The sequence below is a fragment of the Mesocricetus auratus genome, unplaced genomic scaffold, assembly GCF_017639785.1.
Source record: "Mesocricetus auratus isolate SY011 unplaced genomic scaffold, BCM_Maur_2.0 Super-Scaffold_100008, whole genome shotgun sequence".
Classification (NCBI taxonomy): domain Eukaryota; kingdom Metazoa; phylum Chordata; class Mammalia; order Rodentia; family Cricetidae; genus Mesocricetus; species Mesocricetus auratus.
In genome coordinates, this window is record NW_024429192.1 from 67,675,898 (window position 1) to 67,695,528 (window position 19,631).

Below are 19,631 nucleotides of genomic sequence, written 5' to 3' on the forward strand. Positions count from 1 at the left end.
TGTTTGTCTTTTTTGTTATTGGGTTACCTCACTCAGGATGGTTTCTTCTAGTGCCATCCATTTGCCTGCATATTTCAAGATTTAGGAACCATTCTTGCAAAACTTGATTTGACAATCAGAAGCTCTGTGAAAATGACGCCAGGGCAGCTATGTAATGCACACATCAATGCTATTTTTGTGTCTATCTTGAAATTACGAAGGACTTGCTTCAAATCACACAGTTGTGAGCCAGGATTTGATGTCTGGTCCTCTAGCTCTGAGGTCTGATTTGTGCTTGATGCTTTGGACATGAGTTTCCCTTGATGCCAGGTATCACTCTGGAGAAGAACTTTTCTGACGTGGCAACCTTCTCAAGGAGGCTTCCACTTGTGCTCCCTTTCCAGGAGCCCCTCGGCCCTAGCATCTGGAATCAGGCCTTCCCATGCTTCGCACAAGCACTTTTCAACATTTTACTGGAGGGCCCAGTACCAGGCTTTTTCTTTTGAGCTACCACCAGCTCTCCCAAATCATGCCAAAGAGACACACTATTAGTTTTGAACGCTCGGCCTTGCCTTAGCTCATTTCTGGCTAGCTCTTTTAAATTAGCCTGCTTCTCTTTATCTACCTTTTGCCTTCCAGGCCTTTTGCTTTTCTTTCCTTCTGTATATCTTACCTTTACTGCTTTTCACGTCTGGCTGGTGGCGACTGCCTGGCTTCTTGCCTTGGCTGTTTCCCTCCTTCTCTTCTCTTCTCATTCTCCTCTCAAGCCTAGATTTCTCCTCCTATTTATTCTCTCTCCCTGCCAGCCCTGCCTATCCTTTGTCCTACCTAACTATTGGCCATTCAGCTCTTTATTAGACCTGTCAGGTGCCTTAGACAGGTAAGGTCAAACAAAGGCAACACATCTTTTACATAATTAAACAAAAGCAGCATAAGCAAAAGTAACACACCTTTACCCAGTTAAAGTAATATTCGGCAGCATAAATAAATGTAACACATCCCCAGTTAAAATACTATTTCACTACAGGGCCTCACATGTTGAAACTGAGTGAACAAGGTTCCCCACCAGGGCGAGAGCCAGGGGTTGTTGGCATCCCATGTTTTGCCCATCAACCTCCTGCGTATCTTGCCTTCTATCCCACTTTTGTGTTCATGTGCGATACAGTGTTTCTCCTTTACCGACAGCAGACTCTGGAAGCAGGCTGTGGTTTTTCCTCTCGTCTGTCTTACCATTTGGGGATGGGTTGCTGGATCTGTGAACATGGCTTTGTTGATGGCCTCAGCACCTTGCACAGATCCAGTTGCCTAGGTACTCATTGCATATTCACCGGGAGGTGTAAAGAGGAGATGGTGAGCCTTCAAACTAAACAGGGTGAGGTTCAAAACTAGTCCTGTCTCTACAGCTTGCAGAACAGGCATAAAAATAGCTTCCTCACAGGGCTTGGTGAATATTACGGACAATGAGAAGGCCACGGATGTGCAGATGTGTGGTAGGCTATTAATGGGTCTTGCTGCTGTTATCATTTGTTGTTTAAATGATTTATTAGACAGGTGCACAAGTAAATTAATTAATGACAAGCCCTTAAGCCACGATGCCTCTGGAGTAGGCAACGGCAGCCCCTGGAGTAGCAGTCTCAACTCCCCTCCAAAAAAACCCAAACTATCCTGGGTACCAGCCCACCCCTAGATTCCCACCTACACCTGGGCAACTTGGTTTAGGCTGACAGGTTCATGCTCCTCAACTATAGATGTCACATTTACTCTGATGCCACTAATAGAGTACAACCTGCTCCTCAAATGAAAGATGTCCACTCTGGACTTTTGCGAGTAGCATGGAATTCCAAAACTTTTAGTGTGTGTGTGTGTGTGTGTGTGTGTGTGTGTGTGTGTGTGTGCATGTTAAATAAATTCTTAGCCATTACTCATATTTGTTATTCATGAACTCAAATTAGCTGATTACTAAGTTCCCTGGTGGCACTAATTGAATTACCCTGAAGTCAAGCTGCCTCTAAAGGCTCCAGAGCTTCTGCCCCCATACTGACGGATACCTCGAACCCTGTGACCTGGGAAGACCACACTGGTATCATTTCAGTGTTGGTTCTGTTTTGAGTTGTTTGTGGTTTTCAGCTATTCTTGTGGTTGCTTTAAAATTAGGAATTATAGTCCATCTGACTTCACAGCTATCATTTTTTAGTCAGTGAAGGCTATGCCGTTAACCCTACTACAAGTAGTGATATTTGCATCAAAGCTATTTTTAGCTTATAATTTTCCAGTTACTAGGTTTTAAGACATGAACAAGTTGCAGTTTGAGATCAATGATGCAAATTCATGCCAAGAAGATACATGTGAAATTTGCACCCAGAATTACTTATAGAGCTATTTGGTTATATGACTGTAACTATCTACTCCAAAACTTGGTGTCTCAAACAGTCACTGTGTTATTAATTTGCATAATCATATGCACATGGAATGCAAACAAGATTTAGCAAGAACCAGTTGTCTTTGCTCCATGTGGTTCTTGCTAAGGCTATAAAATCCAAGGTTGTTTCTTGCTTGGCACACTCAACTCATGGCTTTTGTGACTCAGTGAATTGTTTGACTGGGGTCTTCAGATTTCATCATCATCTGGGTTTCTTGGTTCTTGGTGTGATGGTAAGACCCCCCCTTGTCCCTGTGGTCTTCCCATGTGCTCTTCCCATGTGGTCTTTATGAGTTATCTCCAGCCCTATGTGGCTGAACTTCTTACACGACAAAAATGGAAGCCACTGTCTCCAGTCAAAGCTTAAGCCTGACAGTCACAATATTGTTTCTCCCATATCTTTGTGGTTAAAGTGGGTCACAGGCATAGTCCAAACTCCAGTGATATGAATATAAAAGACCTTAAAGTATCAGAAAAAGTGGATAGTGGGGGAGACCACAGTAACAGACTGTGACAGTAGTGATAATTCATTGTTGAATCAAGCAACTTAACTACTTATAATATATCAAGTAAGAATAACAAATAACTAAGTTATGTTTGCAAGTGAGCCCTCAAGTCTCACAAGATTATTGTTCACTATTTTAATATTAAACTGTGTTTATCAGCACATGTCTTTATTATGAGGTCAGCAACGCCTAATGAAATTATAAAGTTTTATTCCAACTTGTGTCCTTTGTTTCTCTCAATTCTTTATCATTCTATTCTCTTTATAGAGATATGCAAATAGATACAAATAGATGTGGTGAGAGCTTTTGTTCCATGAAAATCATCTCATTTAAACGAAGTTGAGAACCGCTTTTTAAATGATCAGGATATGAACCTCCTTAGATCTTGTAGCCAGAGCTAAAGTGGACAGGAGATGGTTTTTTTTTTCTTCTCTGAAGGAATTCAGATTTTTGTAGCAGAGAGAGTTGGTTAAGTTCATCCAGTTTTATAAGTAATGCAATGGAGAAAAGCTCCCAGTGCTATTGAAGGGTGAAGATGCTATTTTTATCCTGGACCAAGCATTTTAAGGGACATTCTTAGTGTAGTACTTGGAACCGAATGGCTAATATGCTAGCTAGTTTTTATGTCAGCTTGACTCAAGCTACAGTCATTTTAGAAGAGGGAATCTCAGTTGAGAAAACACCCCCACCCGATTAGTCTATGGGCAAACCTGTAAGGCATTTTCTTGACTGCTGACTGATGTGTGAGGGCCAGCTCACTGTGGGTGGAGAAACCTCTGGGCTGGAGACCCTGGGAACTGTAGGAAGACAGGCTGAGCAAACTTGGGTTGAGCAAGCCAATAAGCAGCACTTCTCCACGGCCTCTGCATCAATTCCTGCTTGCAGGTTCCTGTCTTGAATTCCTTCCGTGATTTCTCTTCATTTCAAGCTGTAAAATGGACAAATTCTTTCTACCCAAAATTGATTTTTGTCATGGCGTTTTATTACAGCAATATAGAGCTAACTAAGACAGCCAGGTAGGAGTCAAGGTTGATGAACAAATAGCAAGAGTAAAAACTGGGATACTGGGATGCAGGCAGCCATCAAAATGTGGCCTGGTCCTGAGTCTGAGAGAAAAACATTTATCTCTCTAGTCATTTTCCCTTATAAAAATGGGCTCATTATGGATTCGATGTAAACCATCAGATGTGTATAAGTAAGCTCCCCCAAAGCGATGTCATCTTCATGCACTGATGTTTTTAGGAGAGTGAAAGGGAGATGAAGAGGTGTTTGTTCCTGAGTAATTGGGTATGGTTGATTCATTCAAATGAATAGAGAGACCTGGGGTGCAATTCAATACATGTTGAATTGCCATCTCCTTTTGACTTATAAATCCCATGCTGACATCTGTACAGAACAAATAGAGTTTGAACCAGTATACAAAATTGCAGAGCTAGAATATGTGGTAGAAACCACTATTTCCACCCCCTCGTTTTATAGACAAGGAAACCAAGGTCTAGGGAACTGAAACAATTGCTCAGAGTGGCATAGCTTCAATGACATAAAATATTACTCCCATCCAAGTCAGACAATATCCAATCTGAGTCTTACTTAGAAAGTGCTACCAAATTTTATTCAGCCAGAAAAGACTGTTGACACAGAAAACAGCTTCAATGAGAAATGATTGGGCTGGTGCTAAGAGAGGAATGTGGACTGATGGAGAAAAAGTAGCCCATTAGGAACTGGCTGTTGTCTAGCAAAGGGCAGAAGGCACAGGGGGCCATCCTACGGGATCCACCCGCGAGGCAAGCCGTGACTCTGGCCCTAACTCTCCCTGATAGAAATGAGTAACAAACAGGGATGTATCTCCCACTGTGCAGCAGAGTCCTGAGCTATAGTCGATCAGTGAAAACAAGAACATGAACAGTTGTTATAACAACAAACGTATTTACCTCTCACACAGGGGCCAACGCTGGCTCCTTCAGGATGCATCCAGCCTGGGTGATAACTAACTTTTGCCTGTATGTCTCCACACAGGCCTGTGAGCCCCCAAAATATAGAACACAACCTCGAAAGCAGGTGAATTGGCTGAAAAAAGCTTCAAAAAACTCTAGAGATTAAGTGGCCTTTTAATCTTGGATTGCCTGGGCAGGCAGTTACTGGTTTGCTGTAGGAAGGAAGTAATTAAAAGGCATTTCAAGTACAGCAAAGAAAGGCCTGACCTGTCTGTCAGTCCACTAACTCTTGTTTAGGGGTTTCAACCGTGTGCCTGGCATTTTGTTAGGGCAGGGAATAATGGAAGGTGAATTTGACTGGAACACACATAAAAAGATCAGGGAGCTGCTTCCATGAGTGACAAACCTTCTGGAACTCAGACTCTTTGTCCTCTGAAGAGTCTTATGCAAAATTGTGCTGAAGTGGTGCAGTCACTCAGGTCCTAAATGACGAGATTTGGGGCCATTCATGGGATACACTGTTACGTGAAAACAACGCAGAAACAAAAGTCTGTAATGTGGGATATGAGACACCTTGCACTTGCTCTCTTGTGAAAAATCAGACCCACAAAAGATAAGTAAATGAAGAACATTGGAGAGCAGGTGGAAATTGGATGAGAGAGAAAGAGAGGGTGGAGCAGAGTGAATGGAGTTGGGGGTCCAGACTTCTCCAGGTAAAGATGGAGGGTTCTGTCCAGCCAGGTCCCGCTGCCTGTCAGCCCCAAATAAGCACACAGATGCTATATTAATCATAAAATTGTTGGCTGATGGCTAGGGATTCTTATTGGCTAGCTCTGTCTTAATTATTAACCCATTTCTATTCATCTAAGTATCTCCACGTGGTCTTATCTTACTGGAGAAGGGTCTGGACCTGTTACTCCTTCCTTCTCTACATGGTGTCTCCTCTTGGTGCCTCTCTGTCTCTCTCCAGCATTCTCATCTCCCAGCCCTGCCTATCTTCCTGCCTCTACTGGCCAATCGACGCTTTATTCATCAACCAATAAGAGAAACATATATAGAGAAGGACAGAAGGACATCCCCATCATCCAGGTGTGCTTTAGGTACAGTTTGGCCCTTTGCACCCACCCAAAGAAGATTTCATGGGAATGAAACACTCAATGGAAAAGACAAACAGAAAGCAGTAGGAATGGGACAGCGTTGTGGAATATTACCTTAACTAGGCAAAGGTGTGTTACTTTGTTTATGTTGTATTTGTTTAACTCTGCAAAGATGTGTTACATTTGCTTCTGCTGCATTTGTTTAAGATGTAAAGATGTGTTGCTGTTTTACCTTGCTTGCCTAAAGTCTAATAAAAAGCTGAACTGCCGATAAGTAGGCAGAGGAAGAATAGGCTGGTGGGCGGGGAGAGTGAGTAGGAGGAGGAAGGGATTCTTGGGAAAGAGAGGAAAGGAGAGAACAAGGGAGAAAATGAGAGAGATGTTCAGGGCCAGCCAGCCAGGCAGCCACCAGCCAGCCAGATACAGAGTAGGACATACACAGGGAATGAAAGAAAGGTAAAAAGCCTTAAGACGAAACACAGATGATGAGAAACAGGTTAAAGTTACAAGAGTTAGTGAAACAAGCCTAAACTAAGGTCAAACATTCATAACTAATGTCTCAGTGTCAAGATTTTTATTTTATTTTTATTTAAGTTAGAAACAAGCTTGTTTCACATGTCAATCCCAGCTCCCTTTCCCTCCCCTCCTCCCCCGCCCTCCCCAGTCCCCCACCCAACCTCCACTCCAATCCCCAGGGGAGGTGAGGCCCAAACCAGGCTTCTTGATGGCCCAAAAGAAAGCCTGCTACAGGACAGATTTTATCAGAGCCTCTTTAGAAACCAGTATTTTTGACATCTGGTTGGTTGAAAACAAAAGAACTGTAGACAAATCATGAACTCTGTTTTCCACAGAGATATGGTCTAGCAATTCTAGAAGTATTGCCTGTGTTTTAAAACTCAAGTTAGTATATTTTAGATCATGGAAACAAATCTTACCGGGGAAAGTCTTTAAAATGTTGGACAGAAACAGTTGACCTGAACAAGAGGAAGCTCTTGGACCCCAGACTGATGGCTGTGGAAAGTGTGAGACTGACTCAGACCCCCTGAATGTGGGTGTCAGTGAGGAGGCCTAGGTAATCTATGGGGCCTTGGGTAGTATTTATCCCCGGCGTACAAATAGACTTTGAGTGCCCATTGCACAATGAGGGATGTTCTCTCAGCCTGGACTTTAGTGGGAAGGCCTAGGCCCTGCCCTGGATGAAATGACAGACTCTGGAAATCCACCATGGAGGGCCTCACCCTCCCTGGGGATCGGAGTAGAAGTTGGGTGGGAGACTGTGGGGGGGCCTGGTGGAGAGGGTGGGGAAGGAGAGGAGGGAGAGGGATCTGGGGTTCACATGTGAAACAAACTTGTTTCTAACTTTAATTTTAAAAAAAGAGGAAAAAAGGAAAGAAAGCTAAAATGGAAAGGATAGTATGAGACCAGAGTTGGAGGCCTGAGTGTGAACTTTGGTGATAGACACGCAGACAGATAATGTCTTCCTTAGCATTTCTATTGCTGTGATAAACCACCACAACCAGGAGTAACTTTAGGAAACAAAACAAACAAACAAAGGTTTATTTCATCTTTCAATTTTCAGATCACACTCCCTCACCGGGGGAAGGAAGTCAGGGCAGGAACTCAAGGCAAGATTCTGGAGGCAGGAACTGCTTACTGGTTTGTTCCTTATGGTTTGCCCAGTCTGCTTTCTTATACAACCTAAGACATACAAGAAAATGCCCCCACAGGCTTGCCCACATGCCAGTGGCATTTTTCTCAATCGGGGTTCCCTCCCCAGATAACTCTAGCTTGTGCCAAGTTGACAACAGAATAAGCAGAACTGGTATCCCCTTTTAAATGTTACGCACCAGTATATTACTATTAAACCATAACCTTTCCTTTATTGTTAACCCCCAAGATCTCATTTTAATGTCAAAATTAAAACGTAAACTACAGTGTAATCTTAAAAGTCCTATAGGCTTTCAAAGTTCACCCTCTTTAAAGTATCAAAAAAAAACCTCTTTAAAAATGCAAAGTCTCTTAATTGCGGGCTCCTATCAAAAATCAAACATAAGTTACATAGTTTTTATGCAATGAGAGGAGAACCAGGGCACAGTTTCCATCAAATCAAAGCAAAACAGAATTTCAACAGTGTAAAAAGTTCAGTACCTGACACCTGGGAACCACACAGGAACCTCTGGGCTCAGAAGGGCCTGAGCAGCTCCCCCTCTCCAGTCACACCCTCTGGAACACACGTAGCTTGTCTCATGGGTTCAAGTCAGCTCCATTCCATAGCTGATGCTGTCCTTGACAGTCATCCTATGGGACTAGTATCTCCAGTATTCTGGGACTGCCACGGCGATTGAGGCTGCACCTTCCCCAGTGGTCTCTTGTGGCCTCTCTTCAGGGACTCCAGCCCTGCCACATAGTGCCAAGACTCAGCTGTTCTCCATGACCCATCCCCGCCTCCAAACCAGCACCACCTAGCTTATCTTACACATTAGCAAGTTTGGCTGCCTGCATGAGACACAGCCATGGCCTCCTGCACCACAGTGTCTGTGTGCCGACCGTGAGGAAACACTCCCAGATTCCACCTTCTGCTCTTCTCAACCACAGATGATTTCTCAGCCTCAGATAGCAACTTACCAACTCTCCCATGAAAGCAAAGATTTTACTTCAGTGGTACTGCTTCTTGTTCATTACAGCTGATTCCTCAACTCTGGTGGATCAAAACCACAAATTCTTAAATCAGAGTATCACACAAGGGACTGGAGAGATGGCCCAGCATTTCAGAGCATTGGTTTCTCTTCCAGAAGACCCAGCACCCATATGGCCGCTCATAATGTCAGTTCCAGGGAGTCCAACACCTTCTTCTGGCCTCCCTGGGTGCTGAATGTATGAGGTGAACAGATACACACGCAGACAAAACATCCAAGCACATGAAATAGAATTAAGATTTTCTTTTTAATCACATGAACGACCCCGACAGAGTCTTGCTTCCCTCTGGAATGTCACAAGCCAGGCCTCAATCGTCTTCATCTTCAAACTCCTTCCAATCTTCCCCCAATAACATGGCCAGATCTGTCACAGCAGATACTCCATAAACCCAGTACCTATTTCTTAGTCAGGTTTCTATTGGTATGGAGAAACACTGTAACCAAGAGCAATTTGGGGAGGAAAGGGTCTACTTCATCTTACAACTCTTAGACCACACTCTATCACTCAGGGATTCAAAGCAGGAACCTGGAGGCAGGAACTAAAGCAGAGGCCATGGAGGGTGCTGCTTGCTGGCTTGCTTCCCATGCTCTGCTCAGCCTGCTTTCTTATACAGCCTAGGACCACTTGTTGGAGGCAGCAAAGCCTACAGTGGGCTGAGTCCTCCCACATCAATTGTTAATCAAGAAAATGTCCCATCGGCCAATCTGGTAAGGACTTTTCTTAATCGAGATTCCCTTTCCAGATAACTATAACTTGTCTCAAGTTTATTTTTTAAAAAATAGCTAACAAGGACCAGATAGACAAATGTATAGACACGCATGTATTTACTAGCTCTGCTTTGATACAACTGAGAAACAAGAACAAACCTCAACGAGCATACTTATGGTCCAAACATTGCTTTCAAATATCCTCCACTTAAACAAATCGGGGCTCCATGGAGAACTGGGGCTGATGAAATCAAGATGAACTAGAAAATTTTATAGCACCAGAAACTAAAATGGACTCAAAGAATATAGACAAATGTTTTAAAACAGGAAACACTTGAAATGCATTTCTACTGTTCAAATCTGGGACAATTTGAGAACCCAAACAAATGAACCCACAGAGTTAAATAAGTACCTGTGGTTTTTATTTAATTATTAATTAAATAATTTAAAATATTATGTTCTAATTCAATGTGCATTGAGACTTAATGCGTAATTATTTACTACTTATACAAATGTATTTATATGTTATGTTTATTCATACATTAGTGTATAAATATATACTGTGGTATACATTAATATATAGCATATGTAAATACTATATGCACTGATATAAATAAATTCATACATCTGCTGTTGTATATGATGACATAAATAAAGTATCAGGTAAGGCCACTCCTCCTTCTATAAACTGTTGGTTAATATAAAATGAATGACTAAATTGTAAAGCAATTATCCTCATAATCATTTATTCAGAGTCACCAGTGAGTGCTGAAACCGGTGGATAAAATTTTGATGAGTACTTACAAGATTACAATAACCTGGAGCAGGGTGAGATCAAGTTCAGAAACCTGAGGCATACTGGAAACCTTCTTCCAACTGCTCTCAGCTGATCCTTGGGCCAGATTGCTAAGTGCCACATCTGCAACAGAGTGAAAACCTTCCATAGATTTATGTATTTATTCATTGACAATTTCACACCTTTACATAATGCAATTTGATCAGAGTACCCTGTCATATCTCTTCCTATGTCCTTTGTAGCATCCCAACAACTCTCCCTCTTGCTTTCATGACTATTTTTTTCCTTAGGACCAGTGGGTTTAATTAGACTTGATTGAATGACATAGGTGGAGCATTATTTACTGGAGCATGGGCTACCTGCCAGAAAAGACACCAGTGAAGCAAATGGCTTTCCCTCCCCCAGTCACCTTTAACTGCCAATAGCCCCTTCATCTAGCACTAACATATGGTTATAAACGCAAATATTTAGAAGGTAGCTTGACAACATGTCAATTTAACAAAACAACAGAAGTAGGTTCCCTACTAGAAGATGTGAGCTCCCCAGCCATGGGCTTTTGACCAGGTTTATAGTACTGGGCATGAGTTCTGTCTTGGGGGCCAGGCCTGAAATCCAATCAGGGAGCCGTTGGTTCTCCCCATACTAGCTGTACCACTATTGCACCATTGGGCACATCTTGCCTGGCATGGTGTTTGTGCAGTCCACAAGACCAGAGAGCATCTGGTATCAGTTCTCCCACAGAGGCCTACATAGCACCTTCTGGCTCTACAGAAGCTATCCATCAGAAGAAAAGCTCCTGACTCAATTCTAGATTGATTCCTTTATGTTCTGCAACCAAAGTATGTGGTGACTTCAGAAATGAGGCTCTGGTTCTGGTAGACAGCCAAGAGAAAGGGTGATGGCCTAGATTGTCTGGGGGGCTTCTGTCCCCTCCCTGGCCAGTAATGCATAATAAGGAAGTGGTACCCCACACCTGGCACTGGCTATTCCCTAATAACCTATGACTTCTGGGAGCAGTATCCATGAAAGATACCTCCATTCAAACTTCCTTTTAATTTTCTTTTACATTTTCGTAGTGATTGTGTGCATATGCATGGGCGGAAGCCACGAGGACAACTGAGTGTTGGTTCTCTCCTCCTGCATCATCGGGATTGGCAACAAATGCTGTCTCCGGCCGAGGCAAGTCTACTGCCCCGTCAGCTCCAGCATTTACCCTCCCTTTCATACCAGGTGTTGAGAACTGTCATTTCTGGTGACTATCACTGCATTGCAGACATTGTGCTAGAGGGGAGGGTTGTACATATATTGACCCAATCATAACATCAGATACGTATTTCCCAGTAGTATCCTCATTTTCTAGAGGAAAAAAAAATTCAAGAAATGAGAAAATCACCTAGAAAGTTGTCAAACAGTCAATGAGAGGCAGAGCCGAGAGCCAGAGTCCTTCTGATTTTGCAGTCAGCATTGATCTAACTTGCTACGTGGCTCTGAGTCCTCTTAGAGTTCTGTGCTCCTTGGGTGTGCCCAGTACTGGAGCCACAGAGACATGCTTTGCCTCTATTCTGTGTTGTCTGAGTCAGGGTTTAGCCTTACACTCACACTCCTGCCCTCGCCTCTGGATCCTGGGACTCTAGACGTGGACTACCACATAGGGCTCTCTCACAGAGGCATTCTTAAACAGACACGTCAGTGGTTCCGTTTTGTTTGTTTCGCCCTCTTTACTAAGCACTTAGTTTTATTTTTCTCCTCTATTAAATAGCAACAGCAACATTGCCACATGTCACTTAATTATGGGGACCAGTTCTGAGAGCTCATGTCTTAGACGGTTTCATCATCGTGCAAGACATCACAGAAAAGATTCTTGTGTAGGCAATAGAACACACTAAAGGATTTTACTAGCAGGAGAGATGTGATCTGGTTGGCCATGGGAAAAAGCAGAGCAGGAGAAGAGCGAAAATTGGTAAAGGGAGGATCAGCAGGGGATGGACAGACAGCACAGTCCAGGACGGCTGCTGGGTTTGACAGGAGGGAAGGTGGTGAGCTTAGGCTGGGCCTCAGCCTGCGGCCTGTGAGGTGAGTCTTTTGAGTGATTGCAGCACAGATGAGAAGCAGGAGTCTAAGGTAATTCAGAACGTTGAAGGGTCTCAAGAGATGGTTGGACAGTCATACCTGAGAACAGGATGACAATTCAGATCTGGACCGAGGATAGGGCTCAGGGCTGCGGAGTGACGAGAGCTGTGCAAGAGGTCCCTGGGGAATGGAGGCAGGCTGAAGAGATGCAACTGCTTAGAGATGGCAAAAGACGATGAAAGAGACTGCGGCCAGGAACTCTCAGGAAGACATGTAAGGTTCAAGGCAAGGGTTTCCTGCAGGAAACAGGATGCAACAGAGAGAACAGAGCTCAGAGGGACTGAGAAGGACCTGTGGGTTTTGAACTTGTGACCTTCAGAAGAGCAGATATTGAAAACAAATCTAGATTGCCAGTAGGTTAAGGAGACATTGGCCTTCTTGGAAGACAGAGATCACCATGAACACCTCCAGAGATACTGGCACCTCACTCCCTGGGAATAGTTGAACCCTCTCAGGCAGGCCTGCACCAGCCATGACTACACACTATGGTAGAGAATCTTACATGTGTCTCCCTTCTGGGACCTCCTTCCTGTATTGCTAATCCACTTGGGCCTCCTCAGACTGACCTTGAAGTTGGCCCTAGAGTAGATCCTATGGTATTAGCACTCTGCTCTATTCTTCTGTAACATTAGAGCCAGTTTCTTTCCATATCCTCCTATTATGCCAAAGTTTTACCAACCCATTTCTATCCCTGACCCAGAACAAAATATGCAAATTTATGCAAATATAATTTAAAGGACAGTCTCAGGAAACACAGCTTACTATAGTGAAAGCACTTGTGATTCCATCCTAATCTGTTTCATTCTTTAAATGCTGGCCCTGGCCCACTACATTAATTTTGTCACTTGCAAAACCGATTTAATTAAACACACTGGGACACAAAAAGATCAACGCACTCCTTTAATCCCAGCACTCGGGAGGCAGAGGCAGGTGGATCTCTGTAAGTTCGAGGCCAGGCTGGACGGACAGCCTCCAAAACAGAGAAACCCTGTCTCGTAAAACCAAAAAAAAAAAAAAAGTCAAAGGAAAAGACCCCCGTGTTCTTGTCTCTCCACCTTCCTTTGCCCCAGAACCTGTACCTAGAGGCTGACAGGTCCTTCCCTAAAAGCCTTTCAGTGGCTCTGGGAACTGCTCTCACACTACAGGCTGCTGGCCTAGAGCTTATCTGAATTTCCATGGTGGCCCACTGATGCTGCAACAATAAACGGCACACTTACTGAAAGTAAAACTAAGTATTTATTGTAGAAATTACTCACAAGAGACCAAACAAGTAACCCAGATGAGCCGAGTAGTTTTCCGCCGCCGAACTGGAAGCCGAAAGCCGGAAAAATAGACCAAGACTTCCGTTGTTCAGTCTTTTATACCTTCCCCCGTAACGCCCCTAGCCATGCCCAAAAGTGGGCCTGGCTAGTGACGTAGTTCACCGCCTACGTCTGTATACATTTTTACGTCGGTCTGTATACATCTTTGGTCATGCCTAAAGTGGGTGTATGCGCCTCTAGTAAGTCACATGGCTAATGGCGGCAGTGTTTTCTTCCTACAGCCCACCAGTGCAAAGTTGAAGCCGTGTAGTGAGATTTAGACATCAACAAAGTTGGGAAGGATCTTCTTTCAAACCAGTTGCATAGGTTACTGTACCAGTAGGATTCTGGAGCCATATAACAACCGGGATCATTTTCATTCTGTGCCTCTGGGAACCTAATAGCACCATTTGTGGAAGACATCCCCAGTATGAGAAGCATGACCATCCTATCACACAGGCCAGTGTCCCCTCTGCCATTCAGCAGGACAATGGAGCAGGGCTGCCGTGTGCTGGCTTTTGTTCCCTCTTCAGACCTCCCTGAAGGTAGACTACATCCTCAAGAAATACTGAATCATTTCTCTCTTTCAACAGAAAAGCATGCTGGGATTCCCCACCCCACCGCCAGCTTGTGCCTTATTTACAAAGGTTTCTCTGCTTGCATTCAGGAATTGCCAGGATTTCTGGATTTACCTGGACTACAGCAGGCGTATGTTGCCTGAGGAATACAAGAAGTCTTTTGTCAGCTTCGAGCGCTGCCCAGATCAACACTTGAGTGCTCTAGAAGTCTTCTGAAGACCTGATCCATTGCATATCTGCAATGAGCCAGACCCTGAGCCCGGCCTCGACTTCTCCCTGGTGAACAGAACTCCACCCCTGGGTTCGGTTGACCACACTCAGCTGAAAGATGAGTGAAGGACGATGGGTCTCCCTCTCATCAGAAGAATTTGATCAACTCCAGAAATACTCCGAATGTAAGTTCTCGCATTAACAGACATGGGGTGGGGCTTCCTCTCTTCTGGGAGATGAGTCCCAGAGGGCAGGGTTATTGCAAAACCATGGAGAATGAGGTTCGACAGCTATAATCACTTGATAAACACAGAATTCGAAATTTCAGTCTCAAGGTATAATCACTCATAGGCTCTCACAAATAATCCATACTCACTACAAAATTTGGAGTGCACACTGGAGAAAATAAGGCCAGTTTTAAAACCACTGGTGCGCTCAGCAAGCCCTTTAGAACCCACAGCTGTGATTGGCTGAGTTCGCCTTTCTTCCCAGGCCTATATTTTCCACCTAACAATATCACAGTGTTTTCTCAGGCCAGTCACCTCTTTAAGCACAGTTTGAAGGACAGCGGGTGCATGGTAAGCATGTTCCATGGTCACTGACTTCCATTCATTCATGTGTTTTGAAATCAGAGACTGAGTTCTACTTGTGCTCTCTGTGAATTTTGTTCCGGAAAGGTGTGGGCTCTCAGTTAGGGCTCTTGGCTTCCTGTTTGCTGTGCCCCGGAACCACTTCAGCATCAGGTCACAGCGGTGAAGACATACGGGTTCATGCTAGAGAACACAGCTGCGTTTCCCATAGGCCACACCTGACCCTGGCGGGTGATGGGAATCTGCTGGGGTTGAGACAGAAATCTCTATGAGCACTGTTACCTGCCCAAAGCAGGGATGACCCAGACCAAGTGCTCTGTGGGCAGAATTTTCTGACCCACCAGCCAATTCCCAAATAACCACACAGAGACTTATTATTAATTATAAATGTTCAAGCCGGTAACTTAGGCTTGTTACTAATTTAAATTAACCCATCGTTTTTATCTATGTTCTACTACATAGCTCAGTACCTTTCTTCTTATCTTGTTTCTGCCTGCCTCTCTTGACAACTCTGCCCTCCTTCAACCCAGAGCTCTCTCCCTGTGTGTAAGTCCCACCTAACCTCTTCCTGCCTAGCTATTGGCCATTTAGCTCTTTATTAAAGTGTACAAAAAGACTGTTCCACAACAGTGCTCACTCTGCCTCTCACCCCTGTGATGTCACATCTTATCACCCCTGAACCTCCATGTCCTCACGAGAGAATTGGACCAGAGGCTGGGGGGGGGGGTGACTTGATTGGTAAGGTGCCTGACACCTAGCACGAGGACCTCAGTTTGGATCCCCAGCACATGTGTGAAAAGGGAAGAAAACTCCAGGTCCTGTGGCAGATGTCTGTTATCCTAGGACCAGAAAGAGAGACAGGAAGATCTGAGGTACCTGCTGGCCAGCCAGTCTGGATGAACCAGCAAGATCTGGTTCAGGAACAGACTCAGATTTTTTTTTAAAAATGTGGAGAGTGACTCAGGAAGATACTTGACATTGACCTCTGGCCTCCATGTGCACACATACATATATGTACACCTACACACACATGCACACACACAAAAGAGTAGACACACCCTGAGTTCTTATCCAAGCCTAATGACCTGTGTCTCCATGTGCTCCCTGAGATCAGCAGGAGCCCATGGTGTACTGGTCAGTCTGGTGGTGGCATTCTGGGACCCTGCTCTCCTTTCCAACCTTGGTGGGTTTACAGAAACTATGCAGTGTTGGCTGGGAACAAGGGTGAATTCAATTTAACTCAACTTATTCTTCAAGAGGTGAAATGAAGCACAAAGACAAGGTCTGTCCTGTGGGGTGCAGGGCCCTGTCCAGCAGAACACAACAGCCCAGAGGCTCAGAAACACAGCAGCCCTGGTACTTCTGGCTAACAGTGCACAAAGGCACAGGAGTGGGAAGAGAGGAAAGCAGTATGGGAGGGAACTGTAGAGCTTGTTGATAGCCGTGCTCTTCCCCAGTCTCCTCCCATGGCATGGTGTGTGTGTGTGTGTGTGTGTGTGTGTGTGTGTGTGTGTTTGAGCGTGTGCATGCGCGCCCAGATTCCTCCCTTTCATAAGGATACAGTGTTAATGAATCGGATGCATGCCCCTCCAGCATGACCTCATTTAGCCACTTAGATATACAATAGCCCTATATGAGATCACACCTTGAGAGTCAAAGTCTTTTAACAAATGAGTAGGGAACCAAACTGAAGCCACAGGAGAAGAGCTAGTGGAGTGAACTCAAAGCCAAGTCAGAGAGTCTAAATGGACAAGGTGGGCAGAGAAGTAGGCAGAGGTCTGGACTGGATGGGGAGAAGGAGCAGAAGGATGAGGAGGGATGGAGTCAGCATCAATCCTTTCATGTCAGTGTGTGGGCCGTGGATCTGGAGACTGACTACAGAGAGGCTCACATCAGGAAATCTACTCTGAGGCAAGTAATAAGATTACAGTGTGGTGACAGGCTTTGAAGATCCCCCATGGAAGGCCTCACCTCCCTGGGGAGCAGAAAGGGCACTGGAAACGGTCGGGAGGGGGGCAGGGGAGGAGGGGAGGGAGAGGGAACTGGGATTGCCATGTAAAACAAGCTTGTTTCTAATTTAAATTTAAAAATGCCCAGGGGAAAAAGAAAGATTATAGTGTGGAACTCAAGCCGATTTGAGGGAAGTTGTGAGGGAAGTGTTATCTGTCAGCATACTAGAGCAAAAGGAAGCCAATGGAGGTACCTCAACACTGAGCTCTGAATGGGGCACACAGGAGCTCCCGGAGCTGATGGAGACAGTCTGGGATGAGGAGGCAGCAATAGTGCACCGCTTACACAGGTACCGGGCTCTTAAGAACCAACGCAGAGGAAGATGCAGCTCCTGTCCTCACCAGGGAGGAGATGGGACTCAAACAATGACATCTCCATGTGACAGGTGTTAAGAAGACTGGAACTGGCCTTGCATGGTTCAGACCTGCCCAGCAGGGATGGGCGTCCTTGTGTGATCCTTGCATTTAGGCATAGGTTGAGAGCCTTGTCGAGTGTGGGAGGAGATGGAGAATGAACCAGGACCCCTTGCGAGGATTCTTCTGAGAAAGATGTCCAGTACATAGACGTATGAGTAGGAATTCAGGTTAGTCTACAGCCTGACTTGGGAGCCCTATAGAAACAACAAGGGGGAAGGGGGGACGAAGGCACATTAGAGATTAGAATGTTAGGAGGTAGAAGGGGATAGAGAGAAGTTTAGGGCATGCCCTCAACTAGGGATTCAAGGGCAAATAGACAGGAGAACTAGAAAAGTAGCCGAGTTAAAAGAGCCCAGAGTGAGTGGGGAATGTTTGACTCCTGTGATCCCCACATGGGAGGCTGGAATGAGCGCTCTGGCAATGCTGTTCTGTCAGGAAAGGGGGAAAAAGACAAAATTCTTGGAAAATGATTAATCCTTAGAGGAAACCTTGAAAAAGTCGCTTCTACCAATTTTAGATGCATTCTGGTGTTCAGTCAGATCGCATTGCCATAGCAACCACTCTTCCCTAACCACATACACAGGAGCCTTACAATAGCAAAATGATGAAGGACACAGCCCAAGAACTGAAATCTTTGGGGGCTAGGGAGGAGGTGTGCTCCACTTGTCTTACATAAACACACACCTTCTCTGGAGGCCTTGTGGTAGGAGAAGGTATCTGGAAACTGCTCTCAGAACATTGATCTAAGTCTATACACGTAATCAGTCACACGTGAACATACGTTTGTGCTTGACAGTAAGTTGTGAGACAACAGCAAAAGGTGTTTATTGAGAAGCTCATGTGGTGTTAAAATAAAAGCAAACTGTAGCCCTAGCTCCCAGGAAATGACAGAAGAAATATGGCAAGATGGAGGCCAATTTGGGCTACACAGCTGATTTCAAGCTGGCCTGGAACATCACCTGTCCTGGTGTAAAAAAGAGGCAAATAAGGCAGTAAATGGAATGCAAGTTCCATTTGTTTTGGTTCAGCTTCAAGAAATTAAGTAAAAGTGTCTCTTAGAGGTAGTCAATCCAATACAGAATAGATAGATAGATGATAGGCAGGCAGGCAGGCAGACAGACAGACAGACAGACAGAGACAGATATCAGTTAAATTAGAATAAAAAAGTTGAGTACATTTGAAGGCAGCGAACCCATCCATTGAGCTTTTAGGAAATGAGTTTTGTTAGAACTAGATCAAAGTGAAGTAGCGTGTGACTTCAAGCTGCAGACACAGTCCAAACATTTCCGAGTTTCTCCTGGAATCAGAGAGCATGTGCAGGCTTGAGCTGTAGAATGGTGTGAGCTCTAAGTAAGCATCACCAGTACCCTGCAGTTTAGAATGCTAGCCATCAGGGTGTGACTTCAAATGGTCGTGCAGACACGCTGCGGAAGGCCCTATCTAGTCCCCTCCAACTTAGAAGGGAGAAGCCGATGTCTTCTCACCCCATCTCTTTGACCTCAGCCTCTTTTCCCTCTGTGAGGATTAGAAATCTGCCTCCAGAATGTGTGACTAGGGAGAAATCTCTTTGGAACAATGGCACTCGGCGTTTAGTAACCCTTGTCCTCGTAGAGTCTTTTATGTTTTATGCTGCCTCTGGCTGAGCCATCACTCCAGGCTCCTGGAAGTGCTGGGCCTTCTGCTTCAGTCAGCCTCTGTCTTTGCTACACATCCCAGTCATGTAGCAGGCTCTGAGCATTCCCAGTTCTCTGCTGAGGGCAATTTGATCATTATCTGCAGGTGTGGGATCCAGTCATCAGTATTTTCCAAAGCACTGCATGTGATTCCAACATGCAACCAATGTTGAGAACCAGTGGTCTACCAATTCTCCGCTAGAATATAGGGCACAAGAACAGGCATGAACACCCCAACCAATCCCTTTTCTAGTCCTCATGCCCTCAATAAGCTTTTATTGAACATCTGGTCTATGGCTTACATGCTGGGAACAAACTGTGAGTGGGTAAAGAGGTACAGTTGGGAGAGAGTGAGTCAGTGCCTGCCACTGGGCTTCTCTACACATCTCCCATTCTGCTCCACGTCTGATTCCTCCTCACTGAGACTATGTAGGCTCCTGTCCCTGGAATTTCTATGGTAACACCATCCTCCCTCTTCCAGCCCCTGCAGAAACCACTGCCTGGGTCGTTTTGCTTCTTTGTGTGTTATTGGCTCCTTGGAAGAATTACAAGGTTTATTTGTACATATGCCAGCCTTCTCCAGGTGTC

General features: G+C 44.8%; 1 protein-coding gene across 5 annotated transcripts in view; it reads left to right on the top strand.

Moving 5' to 3' along the window:
• Positions 1 to 19,631, top strand: part of Dgkg (diacylglycerol kinase gamma) — a 200,697-nt gene that overhangs the window by 24,921 nt on the left and 156,145 nt on the right. For 4 of the 5 annotated variants that reach the window (XM_040751044.1, XM_040751046.1, XM_040751045.1 and 1 more), the window contains exon 2: positions 14,234 to 14,539. In XM_040751044.1, the coding sequence (XP_040606978.1) occupies positions 14,473 to 14,539 (67 nt within the window). In that variant the 5' untranslated portion in view covers positions 14,234 to 14,472. Of the gene's footprint in view, positions 1 to 14,233; positions 14,540 to 19,631 lie in introns of those variants that run through there. The other variant, XM_040751048.1, reaches the window with a different exon arrangement.